Source organism: Dunckerocampus dactyliophorus, chromosome 12, assembly GCF_027744805.1.
Source record: "Dunckerocampus dactyliophorus isolate RoL2022-P2 chromosome 12, RoL_Ddac_1.1, whole genome shotgun sequence".
Taxonomy (NCBI): domain Eukaryota; kingdom Metazoa; phylum Chordata; class Actinopteri; order Syngnathiformes; family Syngnathidae; genus Dunckerocampus; species Dunckerocampus dactyliophorus.
The window spans coordinates 6,647,456-6,666,401 of NC_072830.1; the positions used below are offsets into that span (position 1 = coordinate 6,647,456).

Below are 18,946 nucleotides of genomic sequence, written 5' to 3' on the forward strand. Positions count from 1 at the left end.
TCAAAATATTCCTCTTCATAATTCAAGTGTAGAATATACAACCACTTTGAGGTCTATTCATCTTCATGAACGTTGGGGGAGTCTGCAGCTCAATGGCGCTGATCTCAGGGTCCGGCCAGTCAGACGCCGCCAGTGATAAAGTGATATTTTTTTTCGCTGTTCTTCTGCAGGCCGAGCTCGGCTGTGTGCCAGCTGATAACGACGTGGGGCATACCTGTTGCATTAATGATTGTTGAACTCTTGCCTTCACGGCTCCTTTATTTTCATGTTGTGGCTCAGGCAGGCAGCAGAAACGATTAGAAGGAGACCTCTCTCGACGTGGTGGAGGACTGCAGAGGCTGAAGATGAGGTCAAGCCCGGCAAGAGTTGAGAGGGGCGGTAATGGAGGGCGGCTCTTTATCGACAGCGGCATCACAGCGACGCATGTCCGACTAGCTTGGCGAGCTGCAGTCATGGGACATCAGGCATCTGTCAGCGGCACACGAGGGCGACGACAAATCATCACCATGACTATTTACACTGGGAACACTTTAAATGAAACGCGATGATGTGCTGCTGCACCGCTGGCTGCATCACAAACAGGCGAGCCACCAGGAATTCTGGGCCAAATGAAAAAAACAAAAAAAAAAAATCACATTGGGGCCCCCTTGGGCAGCTCTGGTCACCACAACTCTAGGACCTAATCGACCCATTAAAAGCAAATTTTATTCTATTTGACCTCAAACCTGAATTTAGGTAGATGCATGTTTTGGAGTACAGCAATCCCTAGCCACTTTGCGCATCGAATTTTGCGGCTTCACTATTACGGTACTTGAGAAATATATTAATTATGTAATAAATCATGCTGTTTCATCGTTGAATACAGCTTATTATTTGTCAAAAAAATAATATGTCAGCAAATTTAATGGTTTTTTTTTGCCAAAGTAAAGATGTTCAAGCACAAAAATTGCTAACTGAACTAAAATACTAAGTACTAAGAAATAAGGCATTCAGAAGACACATTCAAAGACATTGCGATGATATATAGTATTCTACACTGGTCACTAGGTGTCAGTAATGTTACTGTAATGTTGGATGAGACACACACAAGCACCAGACTTAACTGCCGGAACAAGAGGCTTTTATTGAAGGTTTGGATTATCTCACAACAGGCACAATAATCCCTAACACAAGCTAATAACAGCCATAACCCACGCCAAGATAAAACTCAACTCTGAACCCTCAAAGTCACTTCCTGTCCACTAGCACCGGGAAACACATTTACAATAACCCACACAAGTCTTATTTATGTCTTAAACATCTTATCTTCTCTTTTTATGTCCACTTTTTTGGGTAATACCAGTGTAAAAGTAACTACGGGGTGTTATTTAATGTCTAGAGGGCTCTAATAACGTTAAAAAACAAATTTAGAAGGTCGTAAACCGGTTTTCTAACAGGTTTTATAAATAAGGAATCCTACTTGGGGGAAATACACTTATCACAGTCGTGTCTGGAACCAATTAAATGTGATAAACGAGGGATTACTGTAAAACAAATACATGGGAAACAAATCGTTCAATAAATTCCAAAACAAATTAAGAAAATAATTTCAAAAAAATAACTTTGGGCCTGGGGTTGAACCCCTCTGTGCCCTCTGCCTTAAATTGTAGCCACTGTAACATTACACTACCAGGGACTCATTGTGGCAATCTCACTTTGTGGTCTAGGTGATGCGCATCCTTTGCGCATGTGATGAGAATACCCCCCGTGGGTTGTGGGGCCCTACGCACAGCGCATGTTCTGCGTATAGGAAGTGGCGGCTCTGATGGTCAACTTTATGCACACAGACAGCTGTGAAACATCAACACAAAGCAAGGAAACAGTAAAGCAACCAAATAGGTACTGTCTACTACAACAGGGGTAACAACCGAGGTACGTACCCAACCGTGATGATGGCATACTGTTACACCCCTAACAATAATCAACTCTGACAGCATCAATCAATACTGTGGCCATTTACAAAGAGACAAGGAGTTGGTTTATGTGAAAAAAGGAAGACTTTCCAGTCAATACAAGCGCAACTTTTACATGTGGACACGAGAGGAACAGGTGCACCTGAAAGTGAGCGCGGCGGCTCGAGCAGTGACCTGCTGGTTGTCTGGGCTGGATAAAGGAAGTCCTGGTTAATGAGTAACAGTGGCAATGTGGCCTGGCGCTACAGGTGGGGTGGGTGGGGGAGAGCCGGGACGCCGCGCTGATAAGAGGGGACGACAGAGTGACTTTTAGAGGTAGGGGGTGGGGGGGTAGAGGCAGTAAAAGACCACGTCAGTGACGGAGAGGGGAAGGAAAAATAGATTAAAGATGGAACAGCATGAGGAGGCAATCATGTGACAAGATGAAGGTGGTTAATGGTCACTGTGCCAATAATAAACTACTATCAGCACTGCTACTGTATGATGATACACAGTGTACAGGAGAAATTATGCCACAGCTGTACAGTACACTTATCCAACATGTTGATTGCTCCAAAACCCATGAACTGTACACTTACATGAGGAAGTGATGTAATATTGGCCAGTCATACAACCAGGCATCCCATAATGTACGCTATGAACTCATCTCAGAATGTACATGATTACAAACCAATAATTAATAGCAGGCTGGAATGTGATGGTGATTCATCGGACACATTTAACAGCGCTGATAAGAACCCTGATAGTGACCTCAAAGGGGTTGCCATGACAACCCAGTCACCTTTAACCTCACTTTAGCTTCACTTCCTCATTCTAGACCAGCGAGATGTGGGAATCGAGTCAAGCTGTCGTGTCATGACAGCAGGAGAGGGCGCGATTGTGTGTGTGTACAGTTGAACATGATGCCAGTCGTCACTGACTGCACTGAAAGCATCGCAGCAGCAGCAGCTTGTCATCTGAAACCACGGCGCTCCAAATCCTGTTTGCCCAAAGCGCTGAATCTTCTCCTCCTTTAAGAGCTCGACTCCCAGCGTGTGTTATTCTTGCGTCTTAGCGCAACAAAAGCAACGCTTTCAACCAAACAATGCAAAGGAAATCCCAGGCCGTCACAGTCGGGGTGTAAAGTTAGGCGGCAGGCTTTAAGGGTTAAACTAATGAGGAGGTGCACCAGGGCGGTGGGAGCTCCGCCCCTTCTCGGTCCACCCAGACCTGCTTCGACCGCTGGGTAATCAGTTACCTGCTCTATCGGACCTCTTCTACACACACACCCACAGAGAGCCCCCAAAGTCCACTTGGACACTATTTCCTCACAAACGTGGACACAAAGCTGTAATGCCTGCAAGTTAAGTAACACACATAAGCAAGCATCAACAATTAAAGCTGCTGATATTTGAGGATGAACAACTATTTAGTGTTTATAGTCACACTGTGTGATCACGTGAGATTTGCCGAGTACCTCAGCTATGTTATTTTTTCCTCACTTTTTTGTTAGTTTGTTTGCGGGATTACGCAAACCCATTTCCTTGAAAGTTCATAGAGGGGTGGCACGTCGGTCAATATCTGTTATGGATCTGGGATCATTTTCATCAGAGGGCCATTGGTAGTCTAGTCGGTCACAAAGCTCATTTACCTGTAGCTGGTGTGGGATTTCGGTCCAGCGTGTAGTCTACCTTTCACCCCAAGTCAGAGGTGGCCACAATTTGAAGCAGAAAACATGAAGGATGCATTTTGAGCACTAATTGAGCACTAAAGATCCAACATAGGTCATTATATAGGAGTGGGCGATTTGTGATTTTGCCTTTCATTGGTTGATCGTGACTAGAATTAGAATTAAAAGTTTCGGCAAAAGAATTTGAATTAAATGTTTAGGCAAACAAAACTTTTATATCAGCCAACTTATTTGTGAACAAATGTGACAATATATAAAAATAACAAAATATGTATTTTGATAATTGTAATGACAAAATAATACAATGATTCCCTTTTATTACATACAATTGTGTGAGCAAAGTAAAAGTCAACAGCGCAAAATAACTAAACAAAGGCAAAGGCCTCCTAATTAGAGATGGTCAACTTTTGGTTGATTTACATGACATGAACTGATGACAGTGACATTCCTCCGTCCTAAATGTGTTCACTAATAGTGGTTTGTGTTGAAATGAAACATAGCTGGTTGTCAGAGGTAGTAAAAGCTATAAACCTGCTCAGTAATGTGGTGTAAGCTTTAACTATCACAGTGTTTTGCCCCCAACCCCCAGCCTTGCAAGTGGGTTATCTGTCAGCCTTCACCTGAAGCTGAACAACCAGTTCGTTTGCCCCGTCAAACCACCCCGCCTCCCCCTCGTCGACCCCTCACCGGTTTCACTGCTGTACCTCCTAGCATGACCCCGCCCCCCCGGTCACAGAGTCCAGCTCACACAGACGTGGGCGGACAGAAAGAACTGGACAACTGTCAAAATCAATTCCTGGTCACGTAGACCATGTGATCTCTAATTTAGTCAAGGAACGAAGATGTCACCTCAAGCCTGGCGGGGACACACTGGACATTAGACCAAAATGACTCAGTGTGGGGGCCGGCAAGGGTGGTCAGTGTGTTTGGAGGCTTGGAGCGACAGGAACACAACATCACGTGACTCAGCACTACCTCCAAAAAGGTTTTAATGTTGAACTACAGTCCTGATAAGAGGGACCGTATTCGGGTCTGATGGGAAGAGGCTTTCTCAGGACGGATCAATTCAGAAGTCGGTGGGTGGTTCTTTGGGCTTTTACAGCAATTACAGGAAGTTAAGGTTTGTGTGTTTGGTCCAGTGATGAACTCCTAAAGAAATGTCAGACACACCCCTATCAAGCTCATATGGGAACGACAGCAGAGACACCCCCCACCACCACCACACACACACACACACACCTACACACACACACACAGTTGGGTGGCGACTCTAAGCACCTTGGCCCGACATTTCATTTCCTTCTCCACATCCTTTAACTGCACAGATGACTGCCTTTCCAAAGAGCTGTGTGTTGGTGTGTGTGTGTGTGTACGTGTGTGTGTGTGTGTGTGTGAGAGAGGTGGGAGATAACCGGCCGCAGCATCAAACAGATCAATAAAAAAATGAGTAGAGTAGAAAGATTGAGGTCAGGACCTGCACATCTAGTTAAAAGAGGAGGGAAAAAAACTGAATGACTCTTTTTGCGTCCTTACATTTGAATTAATTTGCAATTAATTCCATTTATTTATTGAATTACATCAACAGCGTGGAGAGTTTTGCTTGTTCATACAACTTCTACTAACAACGGGTACATTTACTACCCCACTAATGTATCCAACACAGTGCCATGACTTACACAACACAAAAATGTGTTTTTGTTGTCTTTTTCAAACTAAAAAAACTCAAACTTTTAAGCTAAAAGTGGAACCTCGGTTAGCGTACGCCCCTGTTAGCGTGTTTTACGCTTAATGTTGGAAATTTACAACTAAATTTCATGTCCCGGTCCACATTTTTTGGCTTCCGATATATATTACAGTCTTGTCAATCCAATCTGGTACCGATCCTTTTTTTTTATAATACGCTTGAATGAATAACATGAATTTGTGGAATTAAAAATAATGCAACCAAAGTATTGCTCAATTTACTTTTCTGTTACACAGCCTGACCAACAAAAACCTCTGTGAGTCAGGTCCCTAATCCAATAAAAGATACAAAATTTTAGGGTAGGACTAATCATTTGACATGGTTATAGATCAATTTGTGATGTGATTTAGAATATATGACTGTTTTTTTTAACAAACTCTCTTCAGCGCAATAGTAATTTATTGACGGTCCCTAGTGTAAACACCCAGCAGTAAGAGCAGTACTTCCCATGCGAGCAGTGGCAGAGCCAGAATTTTTTCATTGGGGTGGCCAAGGTGAGACCATTATTCATATGGGGGTGGCAACGAGTTGATACCTGAAATGTTTAGGTGACCAAGGGTGGCCACGGCCACCATGTACTGTACCTCCGCCACTGCGTGCAAGCTCGCCGCACAATGACACAGTAGCCCGGGCAAAGTGAGGGAAAACTACAGTTGCAGCTACGGAGCCAAATATCCGTCCAACTAACTTCACCGCGGACTGTCTGCATGGTGGTGTTGGGTTTTCTTCTTCTTGCGGGTGGCATGAGTCGAGTGGCAACCAGCTTTGAGGCGCATTACCGCACCTACCATGTTGGAGTGTGTCCCACAGTTACGAACGTGATACGGCAACTGGATTGTCCCGATGTCATGACGGAAGCCACAAGCTTCCAAAAACAGCAGATCTGCATCTAATACCGAGCCTAAAGATCGGATCGGGACACCCCTACCTGTTAGTATGCAAAATGGCGCGTGTCTTGTCTTGCTACTACTACACTGTGTGAGTCCACTTGTGTTACTAATGTATTTATATCACAAAATGTCCTCGTTAGCAGCCTGTTAGCTTGCCACTAACAGGAAACAGGAAGCAGAAGTCCGCTACATCACCCGTCTATGGTGTCATCAGCGGTTGACTCTGTAGTTCTTTGCTAACTAACAGTTACGCCACGTCGGCGATTCGATGACTCACAGTGTCGATTGAAAGTGGGATGGTCAGCAGCTTCTTTGAAGCGGCCTCCTCAATCATCTCACGGCACATATGAACTGTGGCAGGCAGACCAACTCCTCCGCTATAGTGCCACGCGTCTGGCTACCAGTTAGCTGGCTCTCAAAGCACAATTGGAGTGGTCACAACAGACCTTTTTTGCATTTATAGCTCATTTTCTTTTCGTCTGAAGAATTCGAGCATTGGATGTTTGGTTTAAAATGCTGCTTTAGCTTGGACGGCTTCAGAGCTTCATTGGACAGCGTTAAGTCGCATTCCACACACTGCGCTCTGCGGGCTCTGCCTCGGTGCCTCCATTCACAAAGCCGTACTTGATAAAGTCTGGATTGTATTTCTGAAAAACATTTGCCGAATACTGTAGCAATACTGTATACCGGGCTAACTAGTTAGCCTATAATTTATTCATCCTAAACGTGAGAATGGGTTTGAAACTGAGTGAGGAAGGGCAAAATAAGCAGGCAAAAACATGCCACTTCCACACTGAATAATAGTCCATAGTCAACCACTAAACAGCGATCATTTATTAATCAAAATTTTTTTTAAACTGCGATAAGTGTGAGGGAGCCATATTTAAACCGCAGTGTGGCAAGGGACAACTGTAATGACACATGAAAGAGATAAATTAACATTTAAGCTTACTTTTGCCTTCACCAAAGACATGATTGTTGCCAAAGGCACGATGTGGCGGCGGAATCAACACGGACACCACCTTCCTGTTTAGCTATGACTTATTTCTTGAATTCAATAATGTGTCTCCCCTTCTTTATGAAAAGGCCGGCACTTGTAACTTTCTTTGGCTCCATTTTGGGTTCTTTTGCAGCCGTGATCAAAAGCTAAACAGAGACTGGAGGTGAGAAATATTAATGAATTTCAGAAATACTTACCACATCGTGTCTTTGTCAATAATCACATCTTCAGTAAAGGTAAAATGTTTATTTATCCCTTTCATTCATCATTCATATGCATTTATAATAGTTTTATCTATGTAAATCTATCATTGCAAAACTAACAAAAATGTGGATGTGTACAAAAAAGATGATTTTGTATGAGATTCGGAGGGAAAGGCAGGTGGTGTGCACGTTTGTAGCGTTTCTTTACAAAGTGGTATCGCCAACTACTGGCCTGGCATGCATATTACTGTTTGCAGGCCCCCATACTCCTGTAACTCGACTGCTAAAGGCGTTGACGTACAATAAATGCGACCCAAGTTAACTGCCACACATCGCTGCAGAATCAAATTCCTTAAGCAGAACTAGAGCAAGAAAAATCAGGACGTTTTTGACAGCCGTGTCCATGCCGCTGCTTGGCGACCCCGCTGCCGTCTATCCACTATCGCCGCGATACAAACACACCTATGACGACGTCACACAGTTATTCATATGAGAGTTCATATGCAAGTCACACACACACACACACAACAGGAAGTAGCTCAACCAGTGACGTCTCCAAATGAGTCATTTTACATCACAATACCCACCTTTAAGTGGATTTACCATCAAGGGGACTAATAAAATGATTCTTCTCCTTTCAGTTCATCCTGATAAGCTAACTAACTAACTGTAACTCTAACAGGACACTTTATACGCTGGATGATAATGACAGAAATGCATCAGCTGGTGGAGAATATTTCAAGCGAGGGTTGGGGAAGGTTGACTGTGGAAATCAGCTTTTACGACTGCACGATAACTCTTTCTCAGTAGCCGCAGTAAAAAATCAACGGTCTGGGAAACATAAGTGACAATACATACATAAAGACACTTGAGCCGCCAGGCCCTTACCATTTTAACTCATCCACATCTGTGACGGGAAAACTTGCTTTTCACCTCACAATCTTGGAATTTTTTTTTCTTTCTTTCTTATCTAGTGGAAAAGTTTCAGGCTCAACAAAAGGAAATATGACCTCACATTCATAAAGGCACATTCCAGAGTTTTAACCCCCAACACTTTGCTGCTCAAAATAAAGTGTCTGGCTGTTCAGATTATTTAACTATTACGCGTTTTCTTTTTAACGTTGAACAATTTGTTCAGTTTCCAATAATATTAAAGTTGTTATAATCTAAAGTGAATCATCTGCACATCGTACAGGGCACATATAAAAGAACACATATATTAAAACTGACATACAGTATTGAACTTTATGCAAGTGATGCAAAGTGTGCTTTCTATATGGCGACCCCTAGTTGCTTCCTCCGGTACGGCTTCCATCACAGCTAGCTAACCTCATGTTCCCAAAAAACCTCAACTGTCCACAAATGGTGACTTCTTTTAGATGCGTACTCACGGGCTCCATGGGTCTTTAGAGTAGCCTCTGAAGTATCTTCAATCCAGGTGAAGGTGTGTTTAATTAGGTCCCTCAATGGCGTCGTCCCCTGTCAGAGTGCACAAACACACGATGGTACTGTCCAGATAGTCGGTGGCCCTTCTCGAACTATCTTTAAACGAAACAAGTGTGAGACATTCAGTTATCGTATGTGTCAATCAGTTTAACATATAGTTATATAATGAGTTATTTTAGCTTAAAAATGTGTAAATCTTACAATGGCATAATGATGCACTTCATCACTGCAATTAACGAATACTGGCGTAATGTTGACATTTCACCTTCATTATTAATGACGTTTTATTTTCGCGTGAATAAACGTCAATATTCTGACGTATACTCGCCGCTTTGGTATACAAATAAGGAAAAAGTCATCAAGCTAGCGTCAGTTGCGAACAAATTACAGTAACTTGCATATTGGACCACTGTTCCTCTTGTGCTTAAATTCTGACATCAGCGGGCCAACAGCGCCAACTGGCGGTGTCACTAGATAATAATGCAAGGAAAGTCATGTGACCTGATCACCTCCTGATTGGCTGGCCGGCCAGGTCACATGACTATCACTTATTGCACTGTGCCTTCTGAAGCTAGCTCGCCCCTCTAATGACGCCGACCCATTTCTTTGTTTTTTGGTTGAAAGTAAGTAGAAAAAAGCTGCTTTAAAAGTGATTCCTTCGTAATGTGGAGACGTCGAGGCGGTTATGTGGGACTCTAGTGGGTCAGGACGCTTCTGAGCAGGTGAGTCAGACTTTTAAAAATAACTTAAAGCGGCTTGTTTTTGCTCGGTCAGCAACTTGTTGACAAACAACTTGCGAGCATCATTGGATTATTCTGTATTTGTGGATTTAATTTAAAGCCCCACAGTGACTTATGATTGGTATTGTGCTTTTTTGTTGTTAATTATCACATTTTTCTACTCTGTTAATGCATTTATCTTTCACCATTTTTTTAATTGTCGAATCATCGAGTCAATAATGCATTTCAGCTTGTATGACACTACAAACTAAATAAACAATAGACTAAATAAACAATAGACTAAATTGATATTTATGAAGGATCATTCTTCAAACACTAATATCTGAAATACACAGTAGAGGTGAGTGGATCTGTCCAAAAATTGTTACTATGTTACTGTACAGACATCAAGGTAGTGTCGCTTCGACTCTATCCTGACGGAATTGATATTTTTCAGTTTAGTTTCACAAATATCCACGTGGTTTTGTTGTATTTTTCAAGTGTATTGTATGGGGGGATACTCTCTTAGGCACAGGAGGGCTCTGGGGGGGGAAAGGCAAATGATTAGAATGAGATATTGTTGATATTGTGATTGTCATATCTTCCTGCATTAAATACCGTGAAATTGCTCACAAATAATTATGTTGATATAAATATTGTTTTTATTTTACCCTGTGTTTTATTCAGTTTATAATCGCGATCAACAAACTATCGTCAAAAATCACATTCTTGAAAAATGTCCAAGTAACAGTATCGTCTACACAGGCCCTATGTTTACTTGGTATTTGATCGATACCAAAATATGTAGTATTGCCCTCCTCTAACAGGCACACACAGTGATTGTGTTTTTTTTAAAGAATTAATATGTTTGTGAAGTATTCTCTTAGTTCTGGAAACAACAAGGGGAAGCTTAATAAGTTAATAATCTGACACAAGTAATATATGTTCTAACCACATCCTCTTTACTCCACTTTAAACTATTACTGTTGAAGACTTGGCTGTCACATGACCAGTAAAATCTGCACAAAGCTGTAGACGGACACGTGGCATCTTTTAACTGTGAGCTAGTGTTGTGCTAAATCTCGAATTTCCTTCCTCTGTCAGCTAAGAAGAATCACATGAGGCAAACTACAAGCAGAGGTCTTCCTGTCTTTTTCACTACTTCCTGAAATTACAACAGCGTCTGTCACATAACGGTTATGTCTGTGTTACTAATATTATTATTGTTATTATTATTATTACTATTATTATGTCTATGCAACCAATGAGCTGTGCTGGGTAAAGTGAGAGAGTCCACAAAGAGTAAAAAAGTACCTAGAACCTTCTCTTTGTGCTCAGCACCGTGTCGGGTCATGTGATTGCTGCGGCTTTGTCGTCACACGTTGTCTCCACAAACGCAAGATATGATGCTGCTTTCTCCTCAATTTGAATCGTGTCTGCAGAAGAACATCTGACCGTTTTACCCACCGCATGAAATCAGAGTGACTTCCCGTGTGAACATGACGATCGACATCCCCTATGAGAAAGTAAGAAGACCATGTTCTCTTATTTGGTGTCACGCTCACTGTTCTCATGCACATTAATACAGGGCCAGTCAACTGGCGGCCTGCGGGCCATGTCTGGCCAGTGAATGACAAGTGCAGTTCAAAACATCAAAACAAAACACACAGCAGAGCACTCTTGTCATATAGATGATCTTTGACTCTTTTTTTTTTTCTTTTTTTTTGCACTAGTTCTTGAAAAACATCAGCACCTGTCATAATCGAGGATCTTCGACTAACGTTTTTGAAGTAGGTGCTGAAAAACAGCAAAGTGCTCCTGGCATATAGAGGATCTTTGACTGGTGTTTTTACAGTAGGTCCTTAAAAACTGCCAAAACTCCTGTCATATGGAGGATCATTGACTAGTTAATTTTGAAGTAGGTCCTTAAAAACAGCAGAGCGCTCCTGTCATATAGAAGGTCTTTGACCAGCACATTTGAAGTATGTCCTGAAAAGCAGCAGAGCGCTCCTGTCATATAGAGAATCTTTGACTAGTGTTTTTCAAGTAGGTTCTTAAAAACAGCAGAGCACTCCTGTCATATAGAGGATCTTTGACTGGTGTTTTTGCAGAAGGTCCTTAAAAACTGCAGAGCGCTGCTGTCATATAGAGGATCTTTGACTAGCGTTTTTGAAGTAGGTCTTTAAAAACAGCAGAGCGCTCTTGGTATATAGACGACCAGTACATTTGACCAGTACATTTGAAGTATGTCCTTTAAAAACGGCAGAGCGTTCCTGTCATATAGAGGATCTCTGTCATAGAGAGGGTCTTTGACTAGCACATTTGAAGTATGTCCTTAAAAACAGCATATAATTTATATCATATACAGGATCTTTGGCTGGCGTTTTTGTAGTAGTTCCTTAAAAGCTGCCAACACTCCTGTCATGTGGAGAATCTTTGACAAGTGGTGGTTTTCATCAATAGGTCCTTAAAAACAGCAAAACACTCCTGTCATATACAGGATCATTGACTAACATTTTTAAGTAGATCCTTAAAAATAGCAGAGCACTCCTGTCATACATATGATCTTTGCGTAAAATGTGACCTCATGACTTTTATTTACGACAAAATGTAACAGGATTTTCTTCATCCCTTCACAAAGGGTTGTGGTAGTCCTGCTAGCTAATGGTGGAAAACATCCCAAAACATCCCAAAGAAAGCATCACAGTAAAGAATCTATGACTATTCATATCTACATGTATGACTGTTTATATGCATGCCCTCTTGTGGCCAACATTGGCAATGGCTCTCGTGTTGCGCATTGGTCCAGCGGGTAAATAAGTTCTAAGGTCAGGCACAATTCCATTCCAGGATGCTTACCAACGTCTAGTTTGTTCAGATATGGGAAAACTAAGGAAATAGAAATGATAATCCAATGTATAAAAAGGTCACTCAGTAATGTTGTCCTTGATGTTCTCCAGCTGGTGGACGTCAGGTGGACGAGGTCGGACTCCAACAGAAAAGCACTAACGGTACGTCGTAACTTAGAATCAGTCAAAGGTGGTCGTGACATGAACATCTTTTGGGGTTCCACTCGCAGTTCTCCTGCTGTTTGCTTGCGGTGGCCACCGTCGCCTCCTTGCTGCTGGCTGCCACAGCGCTCTACAACCTGCTGGTGCCGTCTGCTTCTTCCGCGCCTCCATACGTGAGCTCCGACTTACGACCGAGCTTGGTGGAGTCCTGCTCGGACCCGTGCAAGTAAGATAACCCCGACAAAAGAAATAAGTTAATGAAAAACTGAAAGGAGATTGAAATGGTTGCACTTCGGTGACATGGTCTCCTCTTCAGGATCTTCCTGGTGGAGAGCATTCCTCAGGGCGTAGACTTCAACTCCAGCACCACTCATGGATCCATCTACCACGCATGGCTGCAACTGATGGCCCAGGCCCGCAGCAGCGTGGACATCGCCTCCTTCTACTGGACGCTCACCAACAAAGACACTGGGACTCAGGAGCCAACAGCCAATCAGGTCAGCCCGGAGGCGTTACATAGCTGTCCACAACCTGGTGACCTCCGGACTTGAATGTGAATGCGCAGGGCGAGAACATCCTGAAGAACCTCGCTGAGCTCTCGGGGTCCTTGTCGGTCCGCATCGCCGTCAACACGCCGCAAGAGAGTCAACCTCGGGACGACCTCAGAGTGCTCAATGCCTCAGGTGAGTCACATGACGTCACTGTTGAGTAATTTCAATGGAAACCTCAGGTGAAATGTGTGTATGGGTGTGTAGGAGCCGCTATCAGGACAGTCAACATGAGGGGGCTCACCTCAGGGGTCCTACACACCAAATTCTGGGTGGTAGACAAGAAACACGTTTACATTGGCAGCGCCAACATGGACTGGAGATCCCTCACACAGGTACACACACACACAAAGTAGAATAGTTGTGTTTTTGTCATATCTAGTTGTCGCTTGGATGACACTTAAGAATGTTAAAATGTTTGACCCTAGAACAGACAATTTCTTTTTCTACGATTTCCTATGGGAAAAATGGTTTTCAAGTTCGGACGACTTAGAAGTCAACCAGAGGCTTGTGTTCCACTTTGGAGGTGCCACCTTATTTCAGTGTCCCTATATAGTGACATGAGAGGGTCACAATATTAGGAACAGTATTCCGCCACAACAGTATTGTGGTGTGCTCCAGGTGAAGGAGCTCGGTGCGGTGGTCTACAACTGTAGCTGCCTGGCTTCAGACCTGTCCAAGATCTTTGAGGCCTACTGGTTCCTGGGGGAGAGCCAGTCCATCCCGTCTTCGTGGCCCAGCAGCTTCACCACCGCGTACAACAAGGACACGCCCCTCCAGCTGCCACTCAACAACACCCCCTCCAGGGTCTACTTGTCGGTGAGTGTCGTGGAAATACAAACAACACGACTGTTTTTTTTTTTCTGCAACAGTATTGTTGTTCTCGCACCACCAGAGCTCCCCGCCATCTTTCTGTGCCGCTGGCAGGACGTCCGACCTGGAGTCCATCCTGAGCGTGATAGAGGACGCAGAGAGCTTCATCTACATCTCTGTCATGAACTACCTGCCTACCTTGGAGTTCTCTCATCCTAAGAGGTACCACTTTTCTTCTCATGGTGTCATAAAGTGACTTGTCACACTCGTGCATGTGGCGCCCCTCCGCAGGTATTGGGAGGACATAGACACCCAGCTGAGGCGGGTGGCCTACGAGAAGCGCGTGCGAGTGCGGCTGCTGATCAGCTGCTGGGCCAGCACGCCGCCCGCCATGTTTCCCTTCCTGAAGTCACTGGCGGCCGTCTACGAGCCCAAAAGCAAACTGGACATCCAAGCGGTGAGCGGACTCCGTTTTGGTCTTAGGGTTCTGCAGTAGCGCACATCACAAGCTGAAAACCGCATGTCTGTCCTCTCTGCAGCGACTCTTCGTGGTTCCTGCCAGTGCCGAGCAGAAGAAGATCCCCTTTGCCAGAGTCAACCACAACAAGTACATGGTGACTGACAAGGTCGCCTACATCGGTAAGCTCGCCAGCTGGTGTGATTATAAGCAGTTTAAAAGATCAGTGCATACATCAGGCCAAACAATCCTAAACCCTGTCGTTTTGAAATCATTTTTAAAAATCCACCCTGTAGGTGGCAGTAATGCACATTACATAGCAAGCTTTTGCCATGGGAGGTGGGGGTGGGGTCACGTCACCACTCTGCCTGCCCTTATTTTTGTGTGTGTGTGTGAGGGCAGTCAGTGCGTGGTGCGCTCAGTGGCAGCAGAGGGCACGCACGTCACACGTATCTGTAGCCTCGACGCAGCCCGCACGCAGCAGAACTTTCTCCTACACTAAAAGTGCTACGTCGTTCGTGTCTGCGTGCTCCCAAATCCGCACTGAGGCTGTATTCACCACGTACGAATCCCCAAATTTTGCCCACATTTTTGCAAGTAGACAGCATGCACTAAGATGAATGATGGTTCTATGGTGTTTTTTTACTAATAATAAAAGCTAACGCCAGCTGCAATGCTGGCTATTAAAGAAAGGTCTGCATCTATTTATGTCTTCAGGGACGTCCAACTGGTCGGGGGACTACTTTGTGAACACAGCAGGATCCGCGTTGGTGGTCAACCAGACGGCGTCCTCATCCCTGGAGCCCACCGTCCAATCACAGCTGAGGGATGTGTTCGAGAGAGACTGGAGCTCCGCCTACAGCGTCCCGCTCACGCAGCACACCAACCTCAAAGACGTCTGCTAGTCCACGCATCCCACACTGCTGCTGGGTTGTTCATGTAGAGTCGAACAACACAAGAAAGCTGCTCTAGAGCTGCTCCTTTTTAACGTTTTAAGACTCAAAATAGGCGACACATTACTACCATGGTGATGTTATCATGAATGCATTTCCAGACTTGGAGGACATTTTCCATCATGTCTCATCTCAGGGACAAATATTTTGTTTGATTGCTGGAAAGCTGCTGTGCTTGTAAATAGTAAGATCACTTTTTTAAAACAGATGTAATTAAAAGAAAGTAAATTCTCATCAAATCTAATTTGAATTTCCACTATGTGGCGTTGTTGAGCTTCACGGCAACTGTCCACCGAAGCGAGAAGAGGTAACTGTACAAATTAAAGTTACTCTTAATCAGCTTTTAGATTTTTTTTATATACTTTACGCAATGTAACTTATGATTTCAAAGGTAAAACATGAGACAATAGTGATTAAGCTGCCAACAGGGGACGCGTTTAGTTTTAAAAAGTCAATGAATTAACTTGTAGAGGTGCTTAACAAGAGAGATGCTAGAAGCTGATTAGTTCAAACACAAAAAGTAGGCGTGGCTGAAATTTTGGCATACACAACAATGACGTCAAGGTCAGAAGCAGAACCCTAGTAAAAATAAAATACATTATCCTTTGTAATATAAAACGCTGGTTGGCTGAAACTGCCATACACAACAATGACATCAAGATAAGAAACGGGAAGCAGAAACCTAGTAAAAATAAGAAAATCCTTTTGTAATATAACTATTGATCTATTGGATCTCATTGGATTGTGTAGCTAATATGGTTGCTGAAGACTGTTGTTAATAAAATTGGACATGTCCCCCTCCAGTGTAATTATGTAGTAGGAATGCAGTAGAGCCCAACCCATGGTGGGTCTATTTCCGTCTGCTGGCCACTGAACTAAAACATGACATACTGAAACCATAAACCATTTACGTTATCATCACACCCACCAGGAGGTTAATGCTAGTTAGCTTTTCCACATGTCCCTTTCGGAATGTTCCTGCTCCAAGGACATTACTCATCAACAATTTTTCATAACTTGTCCAATCAGAAGAAAATACTTTTTTTGAAGACACAGAAGCTGTATTTTTTTTCTTCCAGGAATGACCTTTAACTTAATGCCAACACCGTTTTGAACAAGTGAAAGCTAGCACATAATTAGCCTGATCCTCTGTCAAATGCTAACAGTATTCCTCTTGACACCAAGCCGTTTTGGCCAATTTTCATTTTTTCTGTTGTTCACGGTATCACAGTCCCACCTACACAAAACTGGAGCTGAGCTGTACCGCTTGATAGAAATGTGGCTTCAGTTATCTGTGGAAGAAACTAATTAGCTAGTAGCAAGGTAACCTGCTAGCATGACCTGACGACATCACAAGTGTGGCGACCAAGCGTTCTGTTTTCACGTCCTGTCCTGAGTTTTTTGTATTGGACCATAAAATTGAGCGAAATTAGGGTACTCTGCTGTATGTGTTGTTACCCCTGAGAGGATGTCTTGTGGGCGGCTTTTAGTGTTTCCAAAAAGCCAAAGAAAAAGCAGGACATATGGACGGAGTTCTCAATCTCACTGACATGCCAACCATAGAGGAAGCAGAGTCTAAGGACACAAACACGGACAGTTCCTTCACCATGGCTGAGGTATCTGGGGTTGTCAAAACGCTCCCCAACAGCAAAGCTACGGGGGTGGACGGGTTTCGGGAACAGTACCTCTGGATTGGCAGACCGGGGTAGTGGTACTCCTTTTCAAGAAGGGTGACCGGAGGGTGTGTTCCAACTATAGGGGGATCACACTCCTCAGCCTCCCTGGCAAAGTCTATTTCAGGGTGCTGGAGAGAAGGGTATGACTGTTAGTCGAACCTTGGCTACAGGAGGTGCAATGTGGTTTTCATTCCGGTCGCAGAACACTGGACCAGCTCTACACCCTTGCAAGTGTACTCGAGGGTACCTGGGAGTTTGCCCAGCCGGTCTACATGTGCTTTGATTTCTTGGGAAAAGCATTTGACCGTGTCCCTCGCGGTGTCCTGTAGAGGATGCTCCGGGAGTACGGGATTGGTGGTGCGCTACTACATGCAGGAGCAGGAGCCTGGTTCGCACTGCCAGCAGTAAGTCAAGCCTGTTCCCAGTGAGCGCTGGCCACCACCAAAGCTACACTTTGTCACTGATTCTGTTAAGAATCAGAATCAGAAATCAGAACTGAATTTCTCGGCGCAGCCAAGGCGTCTAGGAAATCCAGTTCGGGTGCCTAAGGATGTTGTCTCTGCTATTTGCAAACAGTGTGGTCCCGATGGCCACATCGGGCTTTGACCTTCAGTATTTACTGGGCCAGTTTGCAGCTGAGTGTGAAGCTTCTGGGGTGAAACTCAGCACTTCCAAATTCAAGGCCATGGTTCTCAGTCGAAAAAGGGTGGATTGCACCCTCCGGGTTGGGAATGAGGTCCTGCCCCAGGTGGTTCAACTATCTCGAGGTCTTGTTCACTAGTGAAGAAAGGTTGGGGCGTCGAGTGTGGTCGACAGGCGGGTCGGCGCAGAGTCTGCAGTGATGCGGTCGCTGTACTGGGATGTTGTGGTGAAGAGAGAGCTGAGCCAGAAGGCAAAGCTCTCAATTTACTGGTCCATCTACTGTACGTTCCCACCCTCACCTATGGTCATGAGGTTTGGGTCATGACGGAAAGAACGAGATCGCGGATACAAGTGTCAGAAATGACTTTCCTCCGTAGGGTGGCTGGACTTACCCTAAGAGATAGGGTGAGGAGCTCGGTCATTGGGAGGGGCTCAGAGTAGAGCTGCTGCTCCTTTCACATTGAGAGGAGTCAGTTCCGGGCATGCCCAGCCAGGAGAAGGCCCTGGGGCAGACCTAGGACACACTGGAGGGATTTTGTCTCACAGCTGGCCTGGGAATGCCTTGGTGTCCTCTGAGGGGAACTGGAAGAGGTGGCCGGGGGCCGGGAAGTCTGGACTTCCCTACTGAGACTGCTGCCCCCACGACCTGGACGCGGATAAGCAGAAGAAAATGGATGAGTGGATGGATGGAGTTAAACCTCTGACGCTTGTCGAGTTAAAGTCCCTAAAAACGGGACGTCATGCATGACGGCAGTTCAATGTTCTTGTGACTTTAGAGGGCACGTTTTTCCCAAAAATATTGGATACATTCTTTAACAAGGCTACATTTTTTGAACGTTCATCCTTTTGTCTTTGGTTATAGATAATAATATTTTGTAATATAATTTCTTTTAATCCATACTTTCAATGTATCAAAATGATAAGGTATTTTTGAGTAAACTTCCAGTATCATTTGAGTACTGCATCTCATTGCTGGGTCAAGTGTGCTGGTTTTGTATAATCAAGGTATGGTCACCCTAATCACTTATAAGTACTAAATATGTTAATAAACATAAATGGTGAGCATGTGTAATGACTTCCAGAATTAGTTTCAGGTTTCAGGTTCAGTATTTGTTGAAGCATTTTATCTGCTGGTAATGTTGGGTCAATGAAAAAGGACAATGTGTTCATTAAAAAGATGTTCTGATGCCGCAGTAATTAAGCTTTGTTGTCCAGTGTCGGGA

The 18,946-nt window shown here is 44.1% G+C and overlaps 1 protein-coding gene and 1 long non-coding RNA gene across 3 annotated transcripts in view; one reads left to right on the top strand and one right to left on the bottom strand.

Moving 5' to 3' along the window:
- LOC129190731 (uncharacterized) overlaps positions 1-9,284 on the bottom strand; it is a 62,489-nt gene extending 53,205 nt beyond the window's left edge. The window contains exons 1-2 of the long non-coding RNA XR_008573048.1: positions 9,106-9,284; positions 8,850-9,000 (exon numbers count right to left, since the gene is read on the bottom strand). This is a non-coding gene — a long non-coding RNA (uncharacterized LOC129190731). The remainder of the gene's footprint in view (positions 1-8,849; positions 9,001-9,105) is intronic.
- Positions 9,285-9,455: 171 nt separating this feature from the next.
- On the top strand, positions 9,456-18,934 carry pld3 (phospholipase D family, member 3). Of its 2 annotated transcripts, XM_054793770.1 has the most exons (13): positions 9,456-9,626; positions 11,066-11,149; positions 11,357-11,413; positions 12,584-12,634; positions 12,703-12,860; positions 12,951-13,131; positions 13,200-13,317; positions 13,390-13,517; positions 13,804-14,001; positions 14,078-14,217; positions 14,287-14,452; positions 14,535-14,634; positions 15,170-18,934. In XM_054793770.1, the coding sequence occupies exons 2-13, from the start codon at positions 11,123-11,125 to the stop codon at positions 15,355-15,357; spliced, it is 1,512 nt and encodes a 503-aa protein (XP_054649745.1). In that variant the 5' UTR covers positions 9,456-9,626; positions 11,066-11,122; the 3' UTR covers positions 15,358-18,934. The 2 variants fall into 2 exon arrangements, with proteins under 2 accessions (XP_054649745.1, XP_054649746.1); XM_054793771.1 differs by lacking the exon at positions 11,357-11,413.
- The last annotated feature ends 12 nt before the right edge of the window (positions 18,935-18,946 follow it).

What these genes read in the sequence shown, in the direction of transcription:
- pld3 (XM_054793770.1), top strand. Translation starts at nt 11,123, where the DNA reads ATGACGATCGACATCCCCTATGAGAAA. An exon ending in TCCTGCTCGGACCCGTGCAA is followed by an intron (nt 12,861 to 12,950) that starts GTAAGATAACCC and finishes TCTCCTCTTCAG; the next exon opens with GATCTTCCTGGTGGAGAGCA. An exon ending in GAGTTCTCTCATCCTAAGAG is followed by an intron (nt 14,218 to 14,286) that starts GTACCACTTTTC and finishes GCCCCTCCGCAG; the next exon opens with GTATTGGGAGGACATAGACA.